Genomic DNA, 20,183 nt, shown 5'->3' on the forward strand with positions numbered 1-20,183 from the left:
ATGGTGATAATGTTACTTAACTTTGTGCAAACACTTGTTTTATGTTTATTCTGAAAATCTGCAGGTCTTGCACCCATCCATTTGTTAAATTAAAGGTGGGCCTTGAGAAATGTAAATTTGCTCTAAAGTGTCGGCGCTAACTCCACAAACAAAGTATGAATATGTGTCTGTAAAAGATTAAACTTATCCTTTGCTTCTTTCTTCAGTTTTACTCATTGACGGTATGCTGTACTTGCTCTTTGGACATCTTAAATGCATTTTTTGGAGGATTACAATGCCAGCTTTTAAGTGTATACGCCACCCGCCCGAGACAAGTCCTAAAATATGCCAGGAACGCATTGAAATTGTTGCCTATTCTCTATAAAGAAAATGTAAATATCTACATTTGCTATGTCTGCTGCTGATTAAATGTAAAAAAAAAAGCTTGCCATACACTGTAAAATGACAAATAAACACATGAACCATGTTAATTTTAAACACAAACATGGAGTCCAGTCGTCCCAGCAGGTCTTCATCTTTATTGTTGCTCAGTAGTCGTCCATACAAAGGGGGGGTGGAGGAGAGCAGTGGAGCCCGACAGGACAAACACCAGGAACGTCATGCTACCAAAGTATTAAATTTGTACAAAAATACTTTACAACATCCCTGTTCCTTTAAAGAAAAATACAGTTTGGTTGGTTGGTGAAGCTACATGGAAACTAATCTGACCCACTATTTCAAATGGCAGTGTGATGCATGTGAGTGTGCGTGTGTGTACGTGTGTGTGTGTGTGTGTGTGTGGGAGGATGTCTTGCTGAGGTGAATCACTAGAGTGCAAATCCCTGCAATGCTATATATATACACACACACACACTCACAGACAAACACACACATACACACAGTTAATCACATGCGCACAAACACAGTGTGTATGGCTTTAGATCTCGCTCATCAAACCCTCCTGAAGCCACGCCCCCTCAGCTCTGAGGCCTTTTCCCATTGGTGGAACCATTTTCTCAGCTAAGCGCTAAAGTGCTAACCACGCTAACAAAGCTAACACCTCCAGTTACCACTACAAACAAGACCTTTGTGTAATGTTAGCCATAAAATGGTGGATGCTAACCATATGCTAACTGAATACTAACTGTATTAGCCCCGTGCTAGCCATGTGCTAAATAAAGTGATAGTGTAGCTGTGAGCTACACCTAATATTACCTCTTCGTACCAGGTGTTACTTTGCTGTTAGCCTTATTCTAGGAGTTGTCAAAATGTTAGCCCTGCGCTAGCCATGGGGTAACTGGTAGCCCCATGTTAGGCGCGAGCTAAACCTAATATCATATTATTACATTGTGTCTTAACCGTTCTGTAATTGGCTATAACCATAAACCCATTTTTTAGCCAGGTGTAAGCCGTAATTTAGCTGTATTATAGATAACTAATGTTATGTTTAGGCCTACCAGATGGTAGCCCCAATGCTAGCTGTTTGCTAACCAAATACTAGCTGTGTTTCACAGATTGTAGCCCTCTGTTAGCATTGTGCTAGGTGTGTGTAACCATGGAAACATATTAGCTGTATACTATGTCTTTGCTGTGTTCCAAGTCTGTGTTAACCATATATTATGCATATTAGACACAAAGCATATTAGTCTGTGAGCTAACCTTGGATTAGCTATGATTGCAATGTATTAGCCTTTCTCCAAGTGTACTAGCCTTAGCCAGTTGTTAGCCTTATGTTAAGGCCTAGGTATGTTAGCCAGGTGTTAACTCTGCTTTTAACTGTATGCAAAACATCTATTAGAATGTTTACCAGATGCTAGCCCTTTGTTAGCTGTGTGCTAACCAATTACTAGCTGTGTTTACCAGCTGTAGCCCTATTTTAGCCTTGTGCTAGATGTGTGCATACACTGGCTGTATTAGCCAGATGTTGGCCCTTGGTTAGCCATGTGCTAACATCTAGGTATGTTCGATAGATTTTAGCTGTGTGCTAACTATACATTTTCAAGATGATAAGTATAAGTCTGCTTGGTGGTAACCACAGCTAGTATTAGCCGTGTGCGTTAACCGCATGGTATCATGTCAAATCTGACATGTTGATTTTACTTAAAAATATCGAATAAACTTATTGCCTTCAAAAGGTAAGTGAATACAACTATTAATATTAATTTATATCTACTTTATATCTTATTAAGTTAACTTAAAATGAAGCTAGATTTATTTAATTTTGTGAAGTTTGTTGCGAGTTTAATCAATCTTTCTAAGTTTTAGCAACTTTGCTAATCCAAGTTTACTGTGTTATAAACAATATCTGTACTCTGCTGTTTACAAACTAGTCAATCATATAGTTGTACGTCTTTAAACATGTTAACAAACAGAACTTGCAGATCTACAAACCAATATTTGCACAATCCTCTTTGTGATGATCAAGTTAAGTCAGACTAACTTGGTTTACTGAAGTTGCTAACATTTACAAAGAGGGTCGCTTTACTTGTCATTTCTAAGTTGAAACAATTTCACAAATTAAGTAAACAGCTAAATTTTGACAGCGCTTAACAATTCAATACAAAGTAAACAGAAATATTATTAATAGTTATATTTACTTCCCTTTTTCAAGTCAGTTGGTTTCTAGGATTATTTTAAGTAAAATCATCTTTATGCTAGCCCTGTACTTAGCGTATGCTAGCCACATGCTAACACTGTGCTTCAGATTCACGTTACAAAGTTTCGGACGAAGTTGAGCAGCCAATTACAACTATCCAAAAAAAAGAAACAGCCAATCATAACAGCTGCACAGTCACAGCCAATCACAGCTCTCCGATCCAGAGCACAGGGCGTTTAGCAGCTAGCGACTGTTGTTAGAGCTCAGGGAGGGTTTCTACTGGTCGGTGCTGAGGGAGGATTCTGATTGGCCAGTTTAAATAGTGAGTTCAGGTTGAGGTGAGAGCAGGAAGATGTTGACATCACTCCAAAATAAACATACACACACATGCAGTCATACACAACCACGCGCTCTCTCTCTCACACACACACACACACACACACACACACACACACACACACACACACACAGGTATTTACTGTCACAGGTTTCCTGATTCGTCAGGATTTTTTTCTCGTGTAACATTGTTGTTTTCGTGGTTATGAGGTGAAGGTTTTCGGGGTTCAATGGTCTCGATGTGAACAGCGACGGGACTGAACTGTTTTTAATCTATTTTACATCTTTTCAAGTTCAGTCGCCATGGAAACAAACGAACAAACAAACAGAGAAAACTGACAACAGTCAATCAAAAAACACACCGATCGATTAGCATAATAGATCACTGTTACTGAGGGTGGGGTGGGGTGGGGGTCAGGAAAGTGGGGGTGGGGGCATGCTTGGCTTCCTCCTGGTAGCTGATTGGTCAGCTTGTGTGTCAAGCAGAACCAATCACAGACAGGCAGGTAAGATTTTCTGATTGGTTCCAGCCAATCAGCTGAATCTCTCAGAACTGCCATCTGTCGTCGTCTTGGCTGCCTATTGGTCGAGGGGAAAATGAGGAGGGGGGGGGGCAAAGGGGGCTTAACTGGCCTTGTGTTTAACACACACACATAACATACAAACACACACACAGACACGCACACATACATACACACAGTGTGGCCAGTCCAACAGGTGTAAACAGTAGAAAAAGATTCTTATTGAACTGCTCAGTGTCATCATCATCATCATCATCATCATCATCATCATCATCATCATCATCGTCAATATGATTATTATTACTCTTCCAGTCTGCAGCTCGTTCATGGCACAGAACTAAAATCTTAACAGTAAACCCTCTGTCTTTCTGTACATTTCATTAGGGATGCTCCGATCAATATCAGCTGATAATTATTGACATGATTTACATCTTAAAATTGACTGAAACATTTAATCGTGTTACCATTACCACATCCATCATGGCTGCCTGTTTTCCACCATTAAGGCTGGTATCCTTTCAAATGTATCTAAACTAAAAAATATTTTAAAAATCTTTACTTTGATATACACCAATCAGCCAAAACAATAACACTCAGTTCATTTACATGCACAGTTCAGTCAAGCTACAGTTAAAGCTCAAATTAATTGGACTACTGTCTTTGTCCCCGTATACAAGCATCGGGAAGAATCGATTTATTGACGAAGAATCGATTTATTGACGAAAGTATGTCCCCTTTTAGCCAGTTTCTATTAGACCTTTTTCCGGTTGACCTATCACGTCACATATTAAGTAGCTTAAATGTTTTGGCTGATCGATATATGTGAACATTTTTTTCTACGAAAATTGAGTAGAAAATTGGTAAGATTTTCTTTAGAAAACAATCTCACCACATGGTCCATTAAGCAACTGGTGTGGCGTTTGCAATCAAAATCACATGACTGTATGGAGTTTGCCCACTTCTCATGGGACTGTAGATGGTCATTTTTTAAAAAATGTTACACTTTAAGGACTTTTCATCCACACTGACATAAAAATTGCCAATGGTGCTCCGATGATAGCATGCTACAAGCTAACGGACTTTTGAAGGATTTCGTTTTTCTTGTAACTCTGGAGGTTTACCCAACATGTCAGAATCGAATTCAAGCAGTTGCAACTTGTTGGGATGTTAAGATCCCATCCTTTTAAAATTCTCATCCCTACCTGAAATAAACCAGATCTTCACCTAACACCATCCATGTCTGATCTTAAGCTTAAACAACCATTTTCAACATAATTTTTATGCTTTATCTTCGAAAGACTTGTACATAACCATAACCATCTTTAATCTTTTGCCTAAGTCAACGCTCTGTGCCAACAAAGGTATTTCCACCCATAACTTGAAAAACATCAAAGTTAAGACTGACAGAAATCAATGTTTAAGAACAGAAACCAGTCAGTAATTAGTATTGGTTTGGACGATCCCTAAGACATCAACACTCAATATGGTGATCGGAGCATCCCTAGTCTCCTTGGCAACCTGTTTGTCCATCAGCAGGTTTTAGATCCTGGAGTCCCATCAGTCTTTGTGCTGCTGTGGTCCTTGGCCAGTGCAACCAGAAGCCATGGTTTTGATTCTACTAAGACCAGATGGACCAGAAGCCATTGCTCTGGACTCATAGAAGTTCTGGTTATGGTTCTGTCTTAGTACACTCAATCCTGTGACCACTATGACCAAGAACAAGAACCATGTCTTGGTCCACTAAGTCCAGAACCCACATGTTTTAAACCAGTCATACCACTGGCTGTGGCTTCAATAGGACCAGTATCCCTAGTTCTAGGTTTGTAGAACCAGTTACCGTTATTCTTAAACCAGTAAAACCACTGGCTGTGGCTCTGGCTTCAATAGAATCAGTAGTCATGGCTCTGGGCTTAAAGAACCAGTACCCATCAATTCCCGGCACAGTTAGACCAGGAGCTCTGGCTGTGGTTCCGGTAGGATCAGTAGTTATAGTTCGGGTTCCAGTGACTCCAGTAGGACCAGTATGCAGAACTGGTTCAAGTGAAAAGGTGAGGAGTTGCTCCTGTCCATCAGTGTGCTTTCAGGCTGCTTTAGCAGTTCAAAGGTCAAACTCAAGTGGTCAAAGGTCAATATTCATCCAGAAGGTGTGTGTAGCACCATGGGGGTCCACTCTGAACCAGTTCGGACAGGTCTAAACCAGTGTAACTCAACTTTTCTGTATTGTTCTCCTTGTTGACCTCTTCAGTCCAGTCTGGTAAGAACCGGTTTAATCCAGTTTCGTCCAGTTTTTGTCCGCTATAAGGAATTATTATTCACCTGACCCACTGCAAGCCCCGCCCCGATCCCATCTCCCGGTTGGCTCCACTTGATCGGACCACCATCCTCTCCTTGGCCAATGGAGAGCTCTGAAGGTCCCAGGTCACTGCTGATTGGCTGAGAGGAGTTGCTGTTGTTGGTGGTGCTGTCGGTGTGATTGACCAAGAGGGAAGGGGAGGACGTGGGGTTCCGGCTGATGACAAGCTCCAGATGGTTTGGAGACTCGGCGATCAATGGTACGACGAGGCAGCAGTCAAAGTCCCTAGTCCGCACATGGTTAATCTGGAAGACATAAAAGGCTTATGATTTATTAATCTGAGTACAGCCTCACAGAGGTGCTAGCATGGTTGTAGATACTGGTGTTTTTGTACCTGTAGTATCCGGTCATAGGCTCGGAGACCGCCCCGCTCTGCCGGGCCTCCTGGTCGAATGTTATTGACATAGACGCCACGGTCCAACATACCGTCAGAAACACTGAAACCAAAATCTTCTAGATCTGAGGCCTTCTCTAGAGTCAGCTACAAACACAGACACATACTTTGTTAGGATCACAACAGATAAATCAATGTCTGGTCATTTTGAAGTTTCAAAGAATCTGTTTATTTTAAAGTGCGTTGTGGGCAATCGACAAGTGGACAGCACTAAATACAAATGACCACCAAGGTGCAATGTGATCTGATCACACCAGTTGCCATGGTGATCTCAGACACATTTGACCTCCTTTTTTTTTTGTCATATTGACACTAATGCGTCCTGATGTGTCTTCAGCAAGGATGTAACAGGACATACCAGGACATCATCAAGACATGGACCTTTTGTTGTCTTGTCCAGTGCTCTTGTCAATGCAAGTCCCAAAAGATCTCAACAGGTGGAACAGTCTTCAGAATTATACTAAATCTTGAACTATGTTTTTGTTTTCTTGGTTAGCTGGTGCATAATAACTACGCATTGTCCTTTGATCTTTTAGCGAAAGTGACCAGGGCACCATTGAGACATCAGAGAATATCATAGACACAGATGGCGAAACAACGATTTGTTTCGATAGTCCACTTGTGTTTGGCTCACCAGAATGCATTTTAACACCAATTGAGAAATGTGTAAATGGGTCAAACGTCACCTTATGGAGTTCCACAGGGTTCTGGTTTAGGATCTCGTTGACTTCCTGCCTCATCTTCCTCATGGCAAAGGCTCGGCGCTGTGGGTCAGAGGGCAAGGTGTTGGACCGTGGGGTCACCTGAGAAAAGGTAGGGGAATAAATCTTCAAAAAGAAACAAACACCAGCTTTTAAGATATGACAGTGTGAGGTCAGTGGTCGGCACTGGTTACCTGTGGTTTGGAGTTGCTGCGTTCCTGGAAGCTCGCCTGGCGTCCCAGTGTGCTACGCAGGGGGGTGGGGTCGTGGTTCAGACTGAGGCTGGAGCCTGACATGATGGTTGCCTGGAGACAGCCAATCAAAAACATCCAATCACACACAGCCTTTTAAAAAAGGAAAGGTCAGTCGGATCCATAAAAAAACATGGTGCTCAATAGCATCTTGGGAATCCAACCTTTGACTCCAGCTGCCATGATCACACCAGGACAGGACAGGCCTCTACTGACAGATTCTATTGTTTCTTCTTCTGATGGGCTCTACTGATGCTCTACTGACACTTTCTACTGTAGTTTCTTACTGTTGCTGTCCACGGTGGTCCACTGATGGGATCGATTGTGCGAGGATCAACAGAAAGAATCCACTGATTACAAGTACTCACTAGGCTTGGGCGGTGTCACAGTATTACAGTATACTAGGGTAAAAAAACAAAACAATTTCCCTCGTAGGGTTAATAAAGTATTTCTATTCTATTCTATTCTATTTAGAAATCCCAAAGGTATGTTTTTCATCATGCTCCTCTTTCTATTACACTTATTGTATGTAGTGCACAGCACGCACCACCAGAGCTCAGTCTGTCCTGTCTCTACTGATGGAACAGGCAGCTGAGCTGAAAGACGCAGCGACAGCTAATGGTGGAGGGAGAAGTTACAGATCTGTAAACAGCTGGCAGCCAGCAACAGCAGAGACCATGGGGAATAGCAGCATGTTTTTTACATCTTACTCAGTGAATTAAGGATTTATTTTGACCAAACCGGAGCTGGTGATTGTTGGAACAGTGGACTTACCAACTAGATTACTCGCATTATGGTTTGGGTGAGTATAATTTTGTTTCTATCAAGTTTGAATGAAATGTGCTTTATGAGGCAATTACGCCTCGTTATCAATTAAGCCTAGTCAGTCTTTCATGACTGTGAGAAAGTTGAATTGAAAAGGTGTACAGCTGTATTTTTCTCTTTGATAAGAAAAACAAGTGTTAGAAAATTACTTTTTGTAACATTGTGTGGTTCTCTATTGTGTATTTATTAGTCTGAAAAGATTAAAGTAAGTAGTGTACTTGCTGTTGAGGAGGGTGTTAGCACCGCACCCTTATACCTTCACGTACCGTATACCCCGGTGAAATTTCAGGAAGGTATTTGGTCTTTTCGCCCAAGTGTACTACTCACACGACAGGATCTACTGTTTCTATTGAAAAATCTTCTGACTGAATCCTCTGTTGTTGGACTCTGAGAATTTACCACGCTTTTCATGTTTATTGACTTGATCCTTTATGAGCATCTGTTTTTTGTACTGACAGAATCCACAACTGTTTCTATTGGTCAGTTAATTTGCAGGATTTACCTCAGTTTCTTCTGACAGGATCTACGGTTGTTTTAACTTAATCTGTTTGTATCTACCTGTTTCTACTGACTGGATTTAATGTTATTTTAACTGGTATGATCTTAGACTTGATGTGTTCTTTTCTGAAATGATCTACGATTGTTCATACTGTGACAATCTCCTTTATCTGTTTCTTTTTTTTATCTGTTTCTACTGACAGATTTACTGATGAACTGTTCCTCCTACTGAGTAGATCAATCAACAGAATTTATTGGGTTTTTTTTAATCGATAGGCAGGTTTCCATTAACCGCCAAATAGCGCAAATTAAAATTGTGAATATAAAATACGTCAATTAAGAAAAAAAACACTTATATATCTTTAAAAAGGTTTTTATGCTTGCATGAGGTGGTTTTTCAGACGATTCTGAAAAAAATCATATTTCGCGGCACTGCAATGGAAACACTTTTTGGGCTTTTCAAGGTCACATGATGCTATGGCCATGTGCTTGGCTCCCTCATGATGCAGCAGGCGGAACAAGAGGTGTTATTGCATCACATAACTCTTTAAAAGTTGAGTAGATCATTTGGAAGTTTTTGAATCCACAATTTCTCAGTGAAATCGTGGACTATCAGCTCCGAGAAATCCCTCATTCATGGTCGCTCCAACATATACAGGGCTCGCCTTTCCATTAAAAAACACGCCTACGTCGCCTTTGATTGCAAATAATGACGGCTCGTGCGGTGGCTGTAATAGAAATAAACCTGCTGATGTTTTGAACATCCATCACCATGGTTACGGAATGTTATTGCAAAAAAAGTTGCATAACATCACTCAATAGAAACGCAGTCATCTCGCGATTGTTTTATCGACATTTTGAAAATATCGCTTGAGTTTTGCGCAAATCTGTAATGGAAACCCGCCCAATAATCTACTCCTGTTTCTACTGAGGTTCTCAGTAGAACATGTTCTACTTGATGACAGTCTCACTCAACACTCCTCAGCCAATCAGAATCAAGGACTCATCAGACGCATGCATGACTTGACAGATCTGCTTCATGACTGGCAAAACAAACTACCCATCAGGCCTTGCTTGCACAAGCTCTCCCAGCATGCCTTGCTCAAACTTGCCATGCCCGGTGCAACATGACTCTGCCACGTGATTGGTCAGAAGCTGGGTGATGTCACTAAAATGTCACAATGACGTCACCATGGTCTGTGTGTAGCGTTGCTGCTGGGGGTGCGGTTAGAGTCACATTCAAAAAAACAGCTAACATGTCTGATGTTTGACAACGCTAAAAGTCTCCACAGTGACAGAGGAGAGAGGAGAGGAGGACAGGAGGAGAGTTAGTAGTGGAGAGGAAGGAGGATACCAGAGTGAGGAGGTGCGTTTCCTGTCCAGACTCCTGGAAGAGAAGGAGTCAGTTCTCTTTTCAGCTTCGTGACTCAACGTTTACAGCTGCATTTCCAACAAACAAATACTTCTTAAAGCAAGAGAGGAAAATAAACTGTCACTACAGTCTTATAATTTAGTGAAAGTTATAAAGACCAGCTGGTCTTTTTGATTAAAAAGTTTAACCTTTAAAATGTAATATATTTAATAAATTGATTACGTTTTTGCATTTTAATAATCTTAATCTGCACCCTGCTTCTAAATATTCAATATTTTTTATTTTTCTTTTATGTTCATTGTTTTGCACCAAAACACCAAGTCAAATTACTTATATATGTAAATGTATTTGGCAATAAACCAGATTCTGATTCTGATTCTGAAAACAATGTAATAAATTAAAAAGTACAGTGATGGAATAACACGTAAAAGTTGAAATACAACACTTGGACCAAAGTAGAAAAGTATAAGCAAAAAAAACAGAACTAACACAAATTATTATTTTTTTTTTTCTGAAAAGCACAAAAGTATTATCTTTAAAAAAATAAACACACATTTATGCACTGCTGCACCTCTTTAAAATGTTGTATTTTGCTTAATTTTATGAATTTTATACACTCTATTTTTAGCTTTTTTTTATTAATATTATCTCAGTGGGTTTTATTTTCCATCTTATGTTACATATTCTACGTATGTGTGTTTACTATGTTTTTACTAGTATTATCAAGTGGCTTAAATCCATACGATTCATTTTATGAATTCTATTGTAATCTTATGTTATTTTTACATGCAGGTTTTATAATTTCTTTATGTCTTTTATGTATTTTCATATAAATTTCAGTTTATGATTCAAAGAAAATAATGTAGTGTTGTTGTTTTATTGAGTCAAAGTTCCTTCTTGTGTTTGAGAGACTCGGTTAAGTTAATCAAAGTATTAAAACTCAGGTTTTCAAAATATACTCAGCCACAGATACTATTACTGCTTCTACTATTAATACTACTACTAATTGTACTGCTGATACTGCACCTAACAGTACTACTCACCTCCAGCTCTCTGAGGATGCCGCTCTGGCCGCAGGTCTCCAGATCCTCCAGAGCCTGAGACCAGAAGTTCTCCTCCTGGTCCGGTTCTGTCCCATCATGACCCACAGTGAACCTAAAGGAAAAGGTCAAAGGTCAATCAGAGAGAAGAACAATCTGATGGACTTACACACACACACACACACACACACACACACACACACACACACACACACACACACACAGAGGACGCAGGTGACGAACAGGTCATGCAGGTGAGCGTTGTGAGGGACGACATGTGCAGCGACGACATACAGATCCATCAGGTGTATGTGTCAGTGACGCAGGGGTTAAAGGTCACCAGGTGTCACAGGGCTGTGTGAGGGGGTTACAGGTCAAAGGTCAGTGTGGTACCTGCTGTCAGTGATTAGACCGCTGGGCAGATTACAGGCTCTGCAGACAGAGACACACTGCTGTTACTGCTGTTAGCTCGCCGCTAGCAACTCCCACTGATTTATATAGGGAATGCTAACACGCTAATGGACATGTAGTAATTAGAAACGTTGCTTCCCGAAAAAATCAGACAAATTTATAGGACATTCGTAGGATTTTAGGACATTTCTAGGATTTTAGGATGTTTCTGAGATTTTAGGCCATTTCTAGGATTTCGGGGCATTTCCTGGATTTAATGGCATTTGTAGGATTTTAGGATGTTTGTCTGATTTTAGGACTATTCTGGGACTTTGGGACATTTCGAGGATTTCAGGATGTTTCTAGGATTTTAGGCCATTTGTAGGATTTTAAGATGTTTCCAAGGTTTAAGGACATTTCTTAGATTTATGTACATTTCTAGGATTGTAGGGATGTTTGTAGGATTTTAAGACATTTTTAGGATTTTAAGGCGTTTCCAGGGTTTATTGACATTTGAAGGATTTTAGGATGTTTCTCGGATTTCACTAAGTTTCTTGGATTTTCGGACATCAGGGGCTTAGCTAGGACCTGTCAGGGGATCCTCCGCTGGCACCTGTTTTGATAAAGAAGCTAAATTTTGGAAGGCAATTAGCAACTTGACAAGAAATCACTCAAGATTGGCAAAAAAGTTACAAGAAAATTACCTGAAAATGAGAAAAAACAGACAGTAAAAAACAAAAACAAAAAAAGGAAATTAAAAAATAGAGAGAAATATAAAGAGAGAATATTCTGTGAAATATTTCGGGAAAAAATTATTCTAATAATCATAAATATTCTGACCTTTTCCCTGTTTTTTTGTAATATTTCTCTCTTTTTTAAAACATTACTTTTTCAGGCTTTTTACTTTTACCATATTTTGCAAGTTTCTCATTGTCTTTTACTATGTTTTTGAAAAGTATTAAACCTTTTTTTGTCAGATTTTTAAGGTTTAAATACTTAAAAACTGATGTTCATCCAGGTTTCAAAGAGTGAAACAAAAATGATTTTACTCTTTATAAAAAGCTCCGTCTCTGCCGGGATCCTTTTCATAACGTTTGACACTTTGAACAACAATCTGAGTCAGTGGACGTAAACTGATCGTGCGCTTTGGTGTTTAATACTGGACCAGTTTGCGTTGTCCCCGCTCGTCTCTTAGACGTAAAAACTTGGGAAAAAAGGCTCCATATGATCTTTATTGTATTTTATAACGGTTACTAAGGCCGTTATTGTTTTCTTTAAAATTCATTTTCACAGAAATCTGTTCTGTTATTTACTTTTTTCTTCTGAATCTCTGAACAGAAATTCACTTCTGATTCTCTCTCTCACCCTCCGAGAGGTGGGCGGTCCCAGTCGTCGTCGCTCAGGCCCAGATCTGACAGCGGATTGGCTCTCTGTCGAGTCGAGGAGGATGATTGGCTGTTGGTTGTCTTGGCGTTGCGCCACTCGTGGAAACTGTACGGAGACGACTGAAATGGTGGAGCTGCACACACAGAAACACATTTTGTTACCACAGTCTTAATGAATCAAAGACCAGAGGTCAAAGGTCAAAGGTCAGTTTCGTACCCGGGGTGGTGAAGCTGCTGTCCACGTTGGATCCGTCCCAGGACTCCACGGCGCTGTCGACAGACGGCAGCGTGCTGAACGCTCTCTGGCTTGACAGAGGCGCTACCATGACGACGGGCTCATCAACCCCGTCCTGATGCTCGTGGACAAGCCCCGCCCCCAGGCCTGGACCAATCACACAGGACTTTGGGCTCGACACTAAACAAAGATAAAACGCTGTGAGAAACTACAGTTTAGTTTCGTTTGTTGTCTTAGTTTAAAAGACGTTTTTGGGCAACGTGGGCTGTTTTTACGCCTAAATTTGTTCCCATTTTAACAAATTATCACCATTAAGTACGCAGCATTTATGATAAGCAGCTTATTATTATAAAGCGCCATCGATGTACAGACAGGAAAAGAAACGCAATTATTCTGAAAATTGTACTTAATCTGCATTAAACAGGCATTATGATTGTACGAATTGGAGAAGGATCTGTATTTTTGAAGCTGTGGTAGTCAAAGTCATAAATAAAAAAAAATTAAAAAATAATTCGATTAAAAAAATCACGAGGCATTGATCGTGTGCCTGGATGAGTCTGTAAATAGCTAAAAATGGAGAGAACTACCACTCTACGTAGATTTATTTCATTTTTTCCTATCATTTAATTTCAGCTGGTGCTGTGACCATAAAAAACTCCTGTTATTACATTTACCCAAGTCATGAACAAATATCATTAATGTTGACACATTTTGATAAAGCATAGATATTTAAAAAAAAGGAAAGAGCTTAAAATCATGATGATTCTGCAGTCAAAGGGAGCATTTTTTTCCCTCTTTAAGATTTATTGATATTTATTCATGATGGGAGTCACAGATTTATATCCTGGAGAAGTCTGGGTCACACTGAATTTAAAAGTGCGTCTGCACATTTTGACGCAAATTGCAGCAATCACATTTTAGGCTTATTCATGGACTTCCTGAAATAAAATCAACTCTGTCTGTGTGTGTGTGTGTGTGTGTGTGTGTGTGTGTGTGTGTGTGTGTGTGTGTGTGTGTGTGTGTACACGTACGCTCTCCCTGCTTCTTGATCTTCAGTGTGACCGTCTCTCCCGCTTGTTGCAGCAGACTGATGGCTTCGCTCAGAGGTTTCCCCTTCAGACTGCTGCTGTTGATCGCCAGAATACGATCGCCTACATGGATCGCACCGGTCCTGCAACACACACACACACACACACAAACACACACACACACACACACACACACACACACACACACACACACACACACACACACACACAGAGAGATATACATCCATGCAAAGTTAGGGCGTCCTCAGGTTATTTTCACACATTTGACATTATCCTCCTACTGTAAACAGTTGCACATTATTTAGTTAATTAGTTATTTAGTTAGTTATTTAGTTATTTCTCTCACGCCTGATAACATTATTTAAAAAAGAAAAAGAAGAAATAAAACATAATTTTAAACAGTATCTCAGAAAGGTACAAAAGTGCCACACCAATATAGTATTTGCAATTATAAATTCAAAATACGATGTTAAATTTCAATTTTAAAATTTACAAAATAAGAAGTAATCATAAAGAAAATTATATTAAACTGTAATAAAATTACAGTTATTCATTACTATCAGCAGAGGGCGACATTCTCCACTTTATTCTGATATGAAAAAATCTGAGACTGTTGATCTTTAAATTTCATTAATGCACAATAAAGTTTAAGAAAAGTGATTTTATTTGACACATAAACAGGTTGTTAAAGAGTTAGATATAATGGAGGTATTCATGTTCAAAATGACACTAAAATGTTTTAAATTTCATTAAAAGTTATTATTTTTTCTAATTTTTTATACTGTGAATCACATTTTAGACTGTTCTGAAAAGTTTTATTAACAAAGACTTTTTAAATATTTATTACATGATTTATATCATAATAATGATAATAATACATGTGACAGAGTAAGAACACTGCAAGATTTAAATACTTATAGTACATATATTTTTACAATTATTTAACTAACACCTTTTTCAAATTTCCATCATTATTATTTTGACTCTTATTTCAGCCATTATTTTTTAAATTGCATATTAATTGCAATTAATAATAATTGCATATTAGCATTTTAGCACATCCTCAACAGTATATCACATATATCAAACATCACTGCATACACAACGTGACAAATTAACGATTTAAATCTTGAAAATGCTCCAGGATTAATGTGCGCGTCAAGTGATGAAACAGGTGTTTGTGTGTGTGTGTGTGTGTGTGTGTGTGTGTGTGTGTGTGTGTGTGTACCTCTCAGCCAGCCCTCCTTTGCTCAGTGAGGAGATGATGATGGGGTCAAAGGGCTCCTCCGTGCCTGAGATGGTGATTCCCAGCGGGCCTCCGTACCTCTGCAGCTCCACCGTGTAGATGATGCTGCCGGACACTTCCTGTTCATCTGAAACGACCAATAAAGGTTCATTCAACACCAGGTGCGGTCACTGTGAGCACACGGCATGATGGGACAGATGCTGGAAAATAAAAAGACCTGGAGTTAAAGGGTTAACGAGGGACTGAAGGGTCTCGACTCCAGCCTGCTTTAAGCTGCACGGATTTTAAAACGTTACTGTGATTGAAGGACATTTCTCAGATTTTAGGGTTAGTGTTTTTTTTATTTTAGGACATTTCTAGGTTTTTTTTATTTTAGGACATTTTTCAAATTTTCGAAAATTTCTAGGATTTAAGGACATTTCTAGAATTTTAAGATATTTCAGGGATTTTAGGATGAATCTCAATTTTTAGGACATTTATAGGAATTTGGGACAGTTCAAGGATTTTAGGAATTTTCCGACATTTTTTGTATTTCAGGACTTTTTTAGGATTTTAATACATTTTTCAGATTTTAGGATGTTTCTAGGATTTTAGGGCTTTTTGGGGATTGTCTGACATTTTTTGGATTTCAGAACATTTTTAGGATTTTATGACATTTTTGGATATTAGCACATTCCTTGTATTTTATGACATGATTTTTTTTCCTATGATTTTATGACATTTTCTTCTTATTTTAGGATGTTTTTCAGACTTTGGGATGTTTTTCAGATTTTAGGATGTTTTAGGATTTTAGGGCATTTATAGGATTTAGGACGTTTCTATGATTTTTTGACCTTTATAGGAACTTAAGACGCATCTAGGATTTTGGTACATTTGTAGGATGTTAGGACATTTCTAGGATTTTAGGACACTTACAGGATCTTAAGATATTTATAGGATTTTAGGACACTGTTAGATTTTATGACATTTTTAGGAGTTTTGGACATTTCTAGGATTTTAAGACATTAAGGGCTTTGGTAGGACCTCTGTCAGGGGGGTCCTCCACTGGCACTGGAGGATTTGATGAAGGATCTTTATTTTGATGCTGTTTTATGCTCTCTGGCACCTTATGTATACTAAAAATACAAAAGTAATTCCAAGCGTGAATCACTTTATTTTCATTGGGAATTAGAAAATGGTTTTGGGGCCACCCGGCAACTTAACAGGGTCCAGATTTGGCCCGCGGGTCGTGAGTTGAGAACCACTGCAGCACACTGATGGATGAATTCATTGAAGGATTGTGCAGCTTTTGCACAAATAAGACAAATAGAAACTGTGTAATTCTCAAAAGCACCCACAAAGAGTAAAATGCTCCTTAATCTGAGCTGCCAGGCAGCGTTTGGTGCTCTGTGGTATTTGCATGTATTTAAATGAGGTAATATGCATAAATTTGGAGCAAAATTAGGCCCTTTCTATGCAAATGAGCCTCACTGCCAAAACGGTCCACTTCACAAAGTTCAGCATCACAGCCACAGTGACACATTCGTGACATTATTGGTGACTGCAGAGAGTCGGTGGGAAGTGAAGCGCACTAAAAGACTCAGATATTAACCCTTTGAAACCTGGAGCGACATCAGTTTTAATTGTGCTGCTTTCAGACACCTTTCACATGTATTTAAACCTTTAATGAGCAGATTGGTGCGATTTCTATCAAAAACATTGAAAAAAGTCAATAAGCAACTTGGTATGAAATTTGCCATAAATTGCAATAAATTAGTAGAGTTAGAAATTTATTTTTTCTAGGAAAAAACAATAATTATAATTACATATTTAAAATCATGTTACAAAATTATTATAATTTTTAAATTACTTTTTTTTCTATTTTAATGTTTGTTTTGTTTTTTTCTGGCTTATTTTCTGGTAAATTTTCTAGTATTTTTTTTTTTTTTTTTTTACTAATTTATTGCTAATTTTGGGGTTATTTCTACTTATTTCTTTCTTCCCATGTTATTGAAAGCATTTAAGCCAATTTGCTAAAGTTTCAAAGGTTTTTTCTCTTCGTCACTGTTCTGCCTGCTGTGTTCTTGGCGACGAGGCCACATGGATAATTACAGCACAAAAGACGCTTAAGATTTTGTTTTTCTTATTTAGCATGAGGATTTTACTCTGCAGCGATGGCGGTCAGATAAACTTCAAACCTGAGTTGTCTTCGTCTTTTCGTATCTTGAGTTTGACGAGCTCCTCGCACTGCTGCAGGATCTGAACAGCCTCCTCCATCGAGCAGTTCTCCACGCGGATGTTATCGATGGCCAGCAGCTTGTCTCCGAGCTCCAACGTCCCCGTCCTAAAAAATTAAAACATGAACACAGAAACTTTATCTACCCATTCGATTTGAAGCCGTACTATCAAAAAAACACCAGACTTCACTTCATTTCACTCTGCTGACGGGCGGAGCTGCTGCTCTGCCGCTGCCTCCATCAGCTGTTGTGTCGGTAAAGAAGAGCAAACATTCAAATATAGCGCACACTTAAATTCGTGTTGATTTTTTTAGGTGGATAAAATATGTTTTGCTGCGGCCCCGTCCACAGCAGTACGTTAGCACATTAGCTTAGCTTCCGTGTTGTGGGACTGTACTTTATTTATCAGAAAACGGCGGTCGCTGGAGTGTGAATTTTTAAAATTTATTTATTTAAAATAAATAAAAAGTACAACCATTTCAAGTTGTATGTCCCTCACTTCAGTCGAAAAATTATGATTATTGTCAATAAAAAATAATTAATAACACATCAGTGCTAATTTTTTTATTCTTTTTTTTAATTTACCATCTCTTTGTTGGTATAATTTTTGAAAACCCAATGAAATTATTGTCAAAAAAATTAAAAAAAAATAAAAACACAAGTTTTTTCTTCAGTGCTCTCCTTTTTTCTTTTTTTTTTTTTAATGACTGACCCGTTTTGCAGCACCTCTTCCACCCTAATAAGTAACGAACAGTCCCTATCCCTAAACACCGAGGAGGCCGGCGCGGTGACGAAGAGCGACTGAGGAGTTCACACGATGAAACAGCTCGACTTCCAACTGCATTATAACGGTGTGTTAGTCCGACGTCTAGAAATTATAAATTTGACTCAGACTAACATGTTTACACGTGTTTATATTTATATTTTAAAAGTCCAGTTTTAGTCGGACTAACGAAATATTTCCACGTTTTCTTACATCATGTAAACGTGCTGACTGTATAAAAAAAACATACAGTGAGCAGATGCTACCTGCTGACAGAAGACCTTTAACTCACATTTTCTGCTTAACAAACCAAAACACATGACCTACAAAACACACACACACACACACACACACACACACACACACACACACACACGCTGACCTGGACTGTTAGCCTAATTAAGCGACTACAGACAGCTGACCGAGCTTCAGCACAGCTGCACTGACAGAAAGTAACTAAGTACATTTACAAAGTACTGCACATAGTTTTTAAGTACTTGTACTTGACTTGAGTATTTCTACTTTCTATTACTTTATACATCATTACATTTATCTGATGACTATAGTTACTTTCCAGATTAAGATTTATTTATTTATTTTTATCTTAGTAATTTCTTTTTGTAATTTTTAGTTTTTGTATTTTTCGTTGGTAATTTTCTTGTAACTTCTAAAAAAATTCCAGCTAATTTTCGTGTCATTTCTTGTTACGGTGCTCACTTTTTGAAAGAAATCGAGCCAGTTTTCTGACATTTAAAAAGGGTTAATGGTTGCGTCCTTGTACCTGTTTTCTCAACGTGGACAAAAATAAATGGTTAAAATGTTTTTGTGTGCGTACCTGTGTGCGACGCTGCCTTTCTTGATGTCGGAGATGATCAGAGGATCACCTGGTTTCCTGTTGGACGGAGCTGCAGACGGACGGAGAGACGGACGGGTTACGGATGATTTCACACAGAGAGAAAAAGTTCAAAACAGAAAACAGTAAATTATTCAGCTTGTTTACTCCACTTCTACTCCGCGAGATTAAATGTTAAAAAGGAAAAATGAAATCAAAGCAGGTCATTTAATATTGAACTGACAAATGTGTGTCACACGCGGTGATGCAATCATTCATTCAGGATAAAACTTGGATGCGTGCACACGATGCAACACCAAGTTAGAGATGAAATCAACAAAACTATGACGTGCATACTCAAAGTACACATTAGCGTATTTTTTAATGTATTTACTAATAACTTGTTGTTTTTTTACTGTTGCGTCTTCACTCACAGCTGATGGTGATTCCGAGCTCCACTCCGGGTTTCTTCGGGAGCTTCACGTGAAACGTTCCTGAACTGGGAATCACCGACTCTGAGAGACAAAAAGAGACACGAAGAGACACGAAGAGACACACGGAGACGGTTTTACGCATTTTTCATGTTAGGAACATTTCGTGGTTCATGTTCCTATGAATAAACAGGATTCATACAGATTTTTTACCAATAAATTTTCATGATTTTTCCATGATTATGATGCAAATATTCTCTGAATTGTCTGTCGATGCTCCTTATCAGTTCTCCTTCATCACTATATAATACAGTTTTTACATAATATATAATATTTTAAAGAAATAATGAATTCAGAACAAGATTAAAACTGAATATTTAAATATAAATTAGGGACTGTTTTTTATTTATGAAAGGGGAGGGGGCGGTTTTTAAGCACTGAGGAGGGACTTATGTTTTTTATTTAGGGGAGGAGCATATTAATTTAAAAGGCTGAATTTTGTTCCCCGTTTCTTTTACTGCCATTTTTAAAAAATAAAACAAGGATTTTTTTTCTTTAATAATTTTTGGGGATTTAAAACATTTTTTTTGTGATTTTTTAAAGAAAAATGGCAATTTCTGTTCTTTAAAAATGTGTGGCTACTTTTTATTCTTTTTAGTTTTTTGGCGATGTTTATAGAAAACATGCATGTTTGAAAATCATGTGTTTTTTTTTTTAAAAAAGCAACTTTTTTTGTTTTGTTTTTTATTTCTGGCCAATTTTAAAGAAAA

The 20,183-nt window shown here is 38.5% G+C and overlaps 1 protein-coding gene across 8 annotated transcripts in view; it reads right to left on the bottom strand.

Annotated features, from left to right (window-relative positions):
• Positions 1-498: 498 nt before the first annotated feature.
• The window catches only part of grip1 (glutamate receptor interacting protein 1), an 80,591-nt gene continuing 60,906 nt past the window's right edge, over positions 499-20,183 (bottom strand). For 5 of the 8 annotated variants that reach the window (XM_088072533.1, XM_088072536.1, XM_088072535.1 and 2 more), the window contains 14 exons: positions 19,417-19,497; positions 18,986-19,055; positions 17,349-17,494; positions 15,154-15,298; positions 13,908-14,047; positions 12,859-13,056; positions 12,622-12,775; positions 11,260-11,298; positions 10,870-10,981; positions 9,809-9,841; positions 7,075-7,185; positions 6,866-6,982; positions 6,120-6,266; positions 499-6,030 (listed from right to left, as the gene is read on the bottom strand). In XM_088072533.1, the coding sequence (XP_087928659.1) occupies positions 5,728-6,030; positions 6,120-6,266; positions 6,866-6,982; positions 7,075-7,185; positions 9,809-9,841; positions 10,870-10,981; positions 11,260-11,298; positions 12,622-12,775; positions 12,859-13,056; positions 13,908-14,047; positions 15,154-15,298; positions 17,349-17,494; positions 18,986-19,055; positions 19,417-19,497 (1,796 nt within the window). In that variant the 3' untranslated portion in view covers positions 499-5,727. The remainder of the gene's footprint in view (positions 6,031-6,119; positions 6,267-6,865; positions 6,983-7,074; positions 7,186-9,808; positions 9,842-10,869; positions 10,982-11,259; positions 11,299-12,621; positions 12,776-12,858; positions 13,057-13,907; positions 14,048-15,153; positions 15,299-17,348; positions 17,495-18,985; positions 19,056-19,416; positions 19,498-20,183) is intronic. The other 3 variants (XM_088072532.1, XM_088072531.1, XM_042511579.2) reach the window with 3 other exon arrangements.

The sequence above is a fragment of the Plectropomus leopardus genome, chromosome 22 (assembly GCF_026936395.1).
Source record: "Plectropomus leopardus strain MGB_pleo_1.0 chromosome 22, ASM2693639v1, whole genome shotgun sequence".
Lineage (NCBI taxonomy): Eukaryota > Metazoa > Chordata > Actinopteri > Perciformes > Serranidae > Plectropomus > Plectropomus leopardus.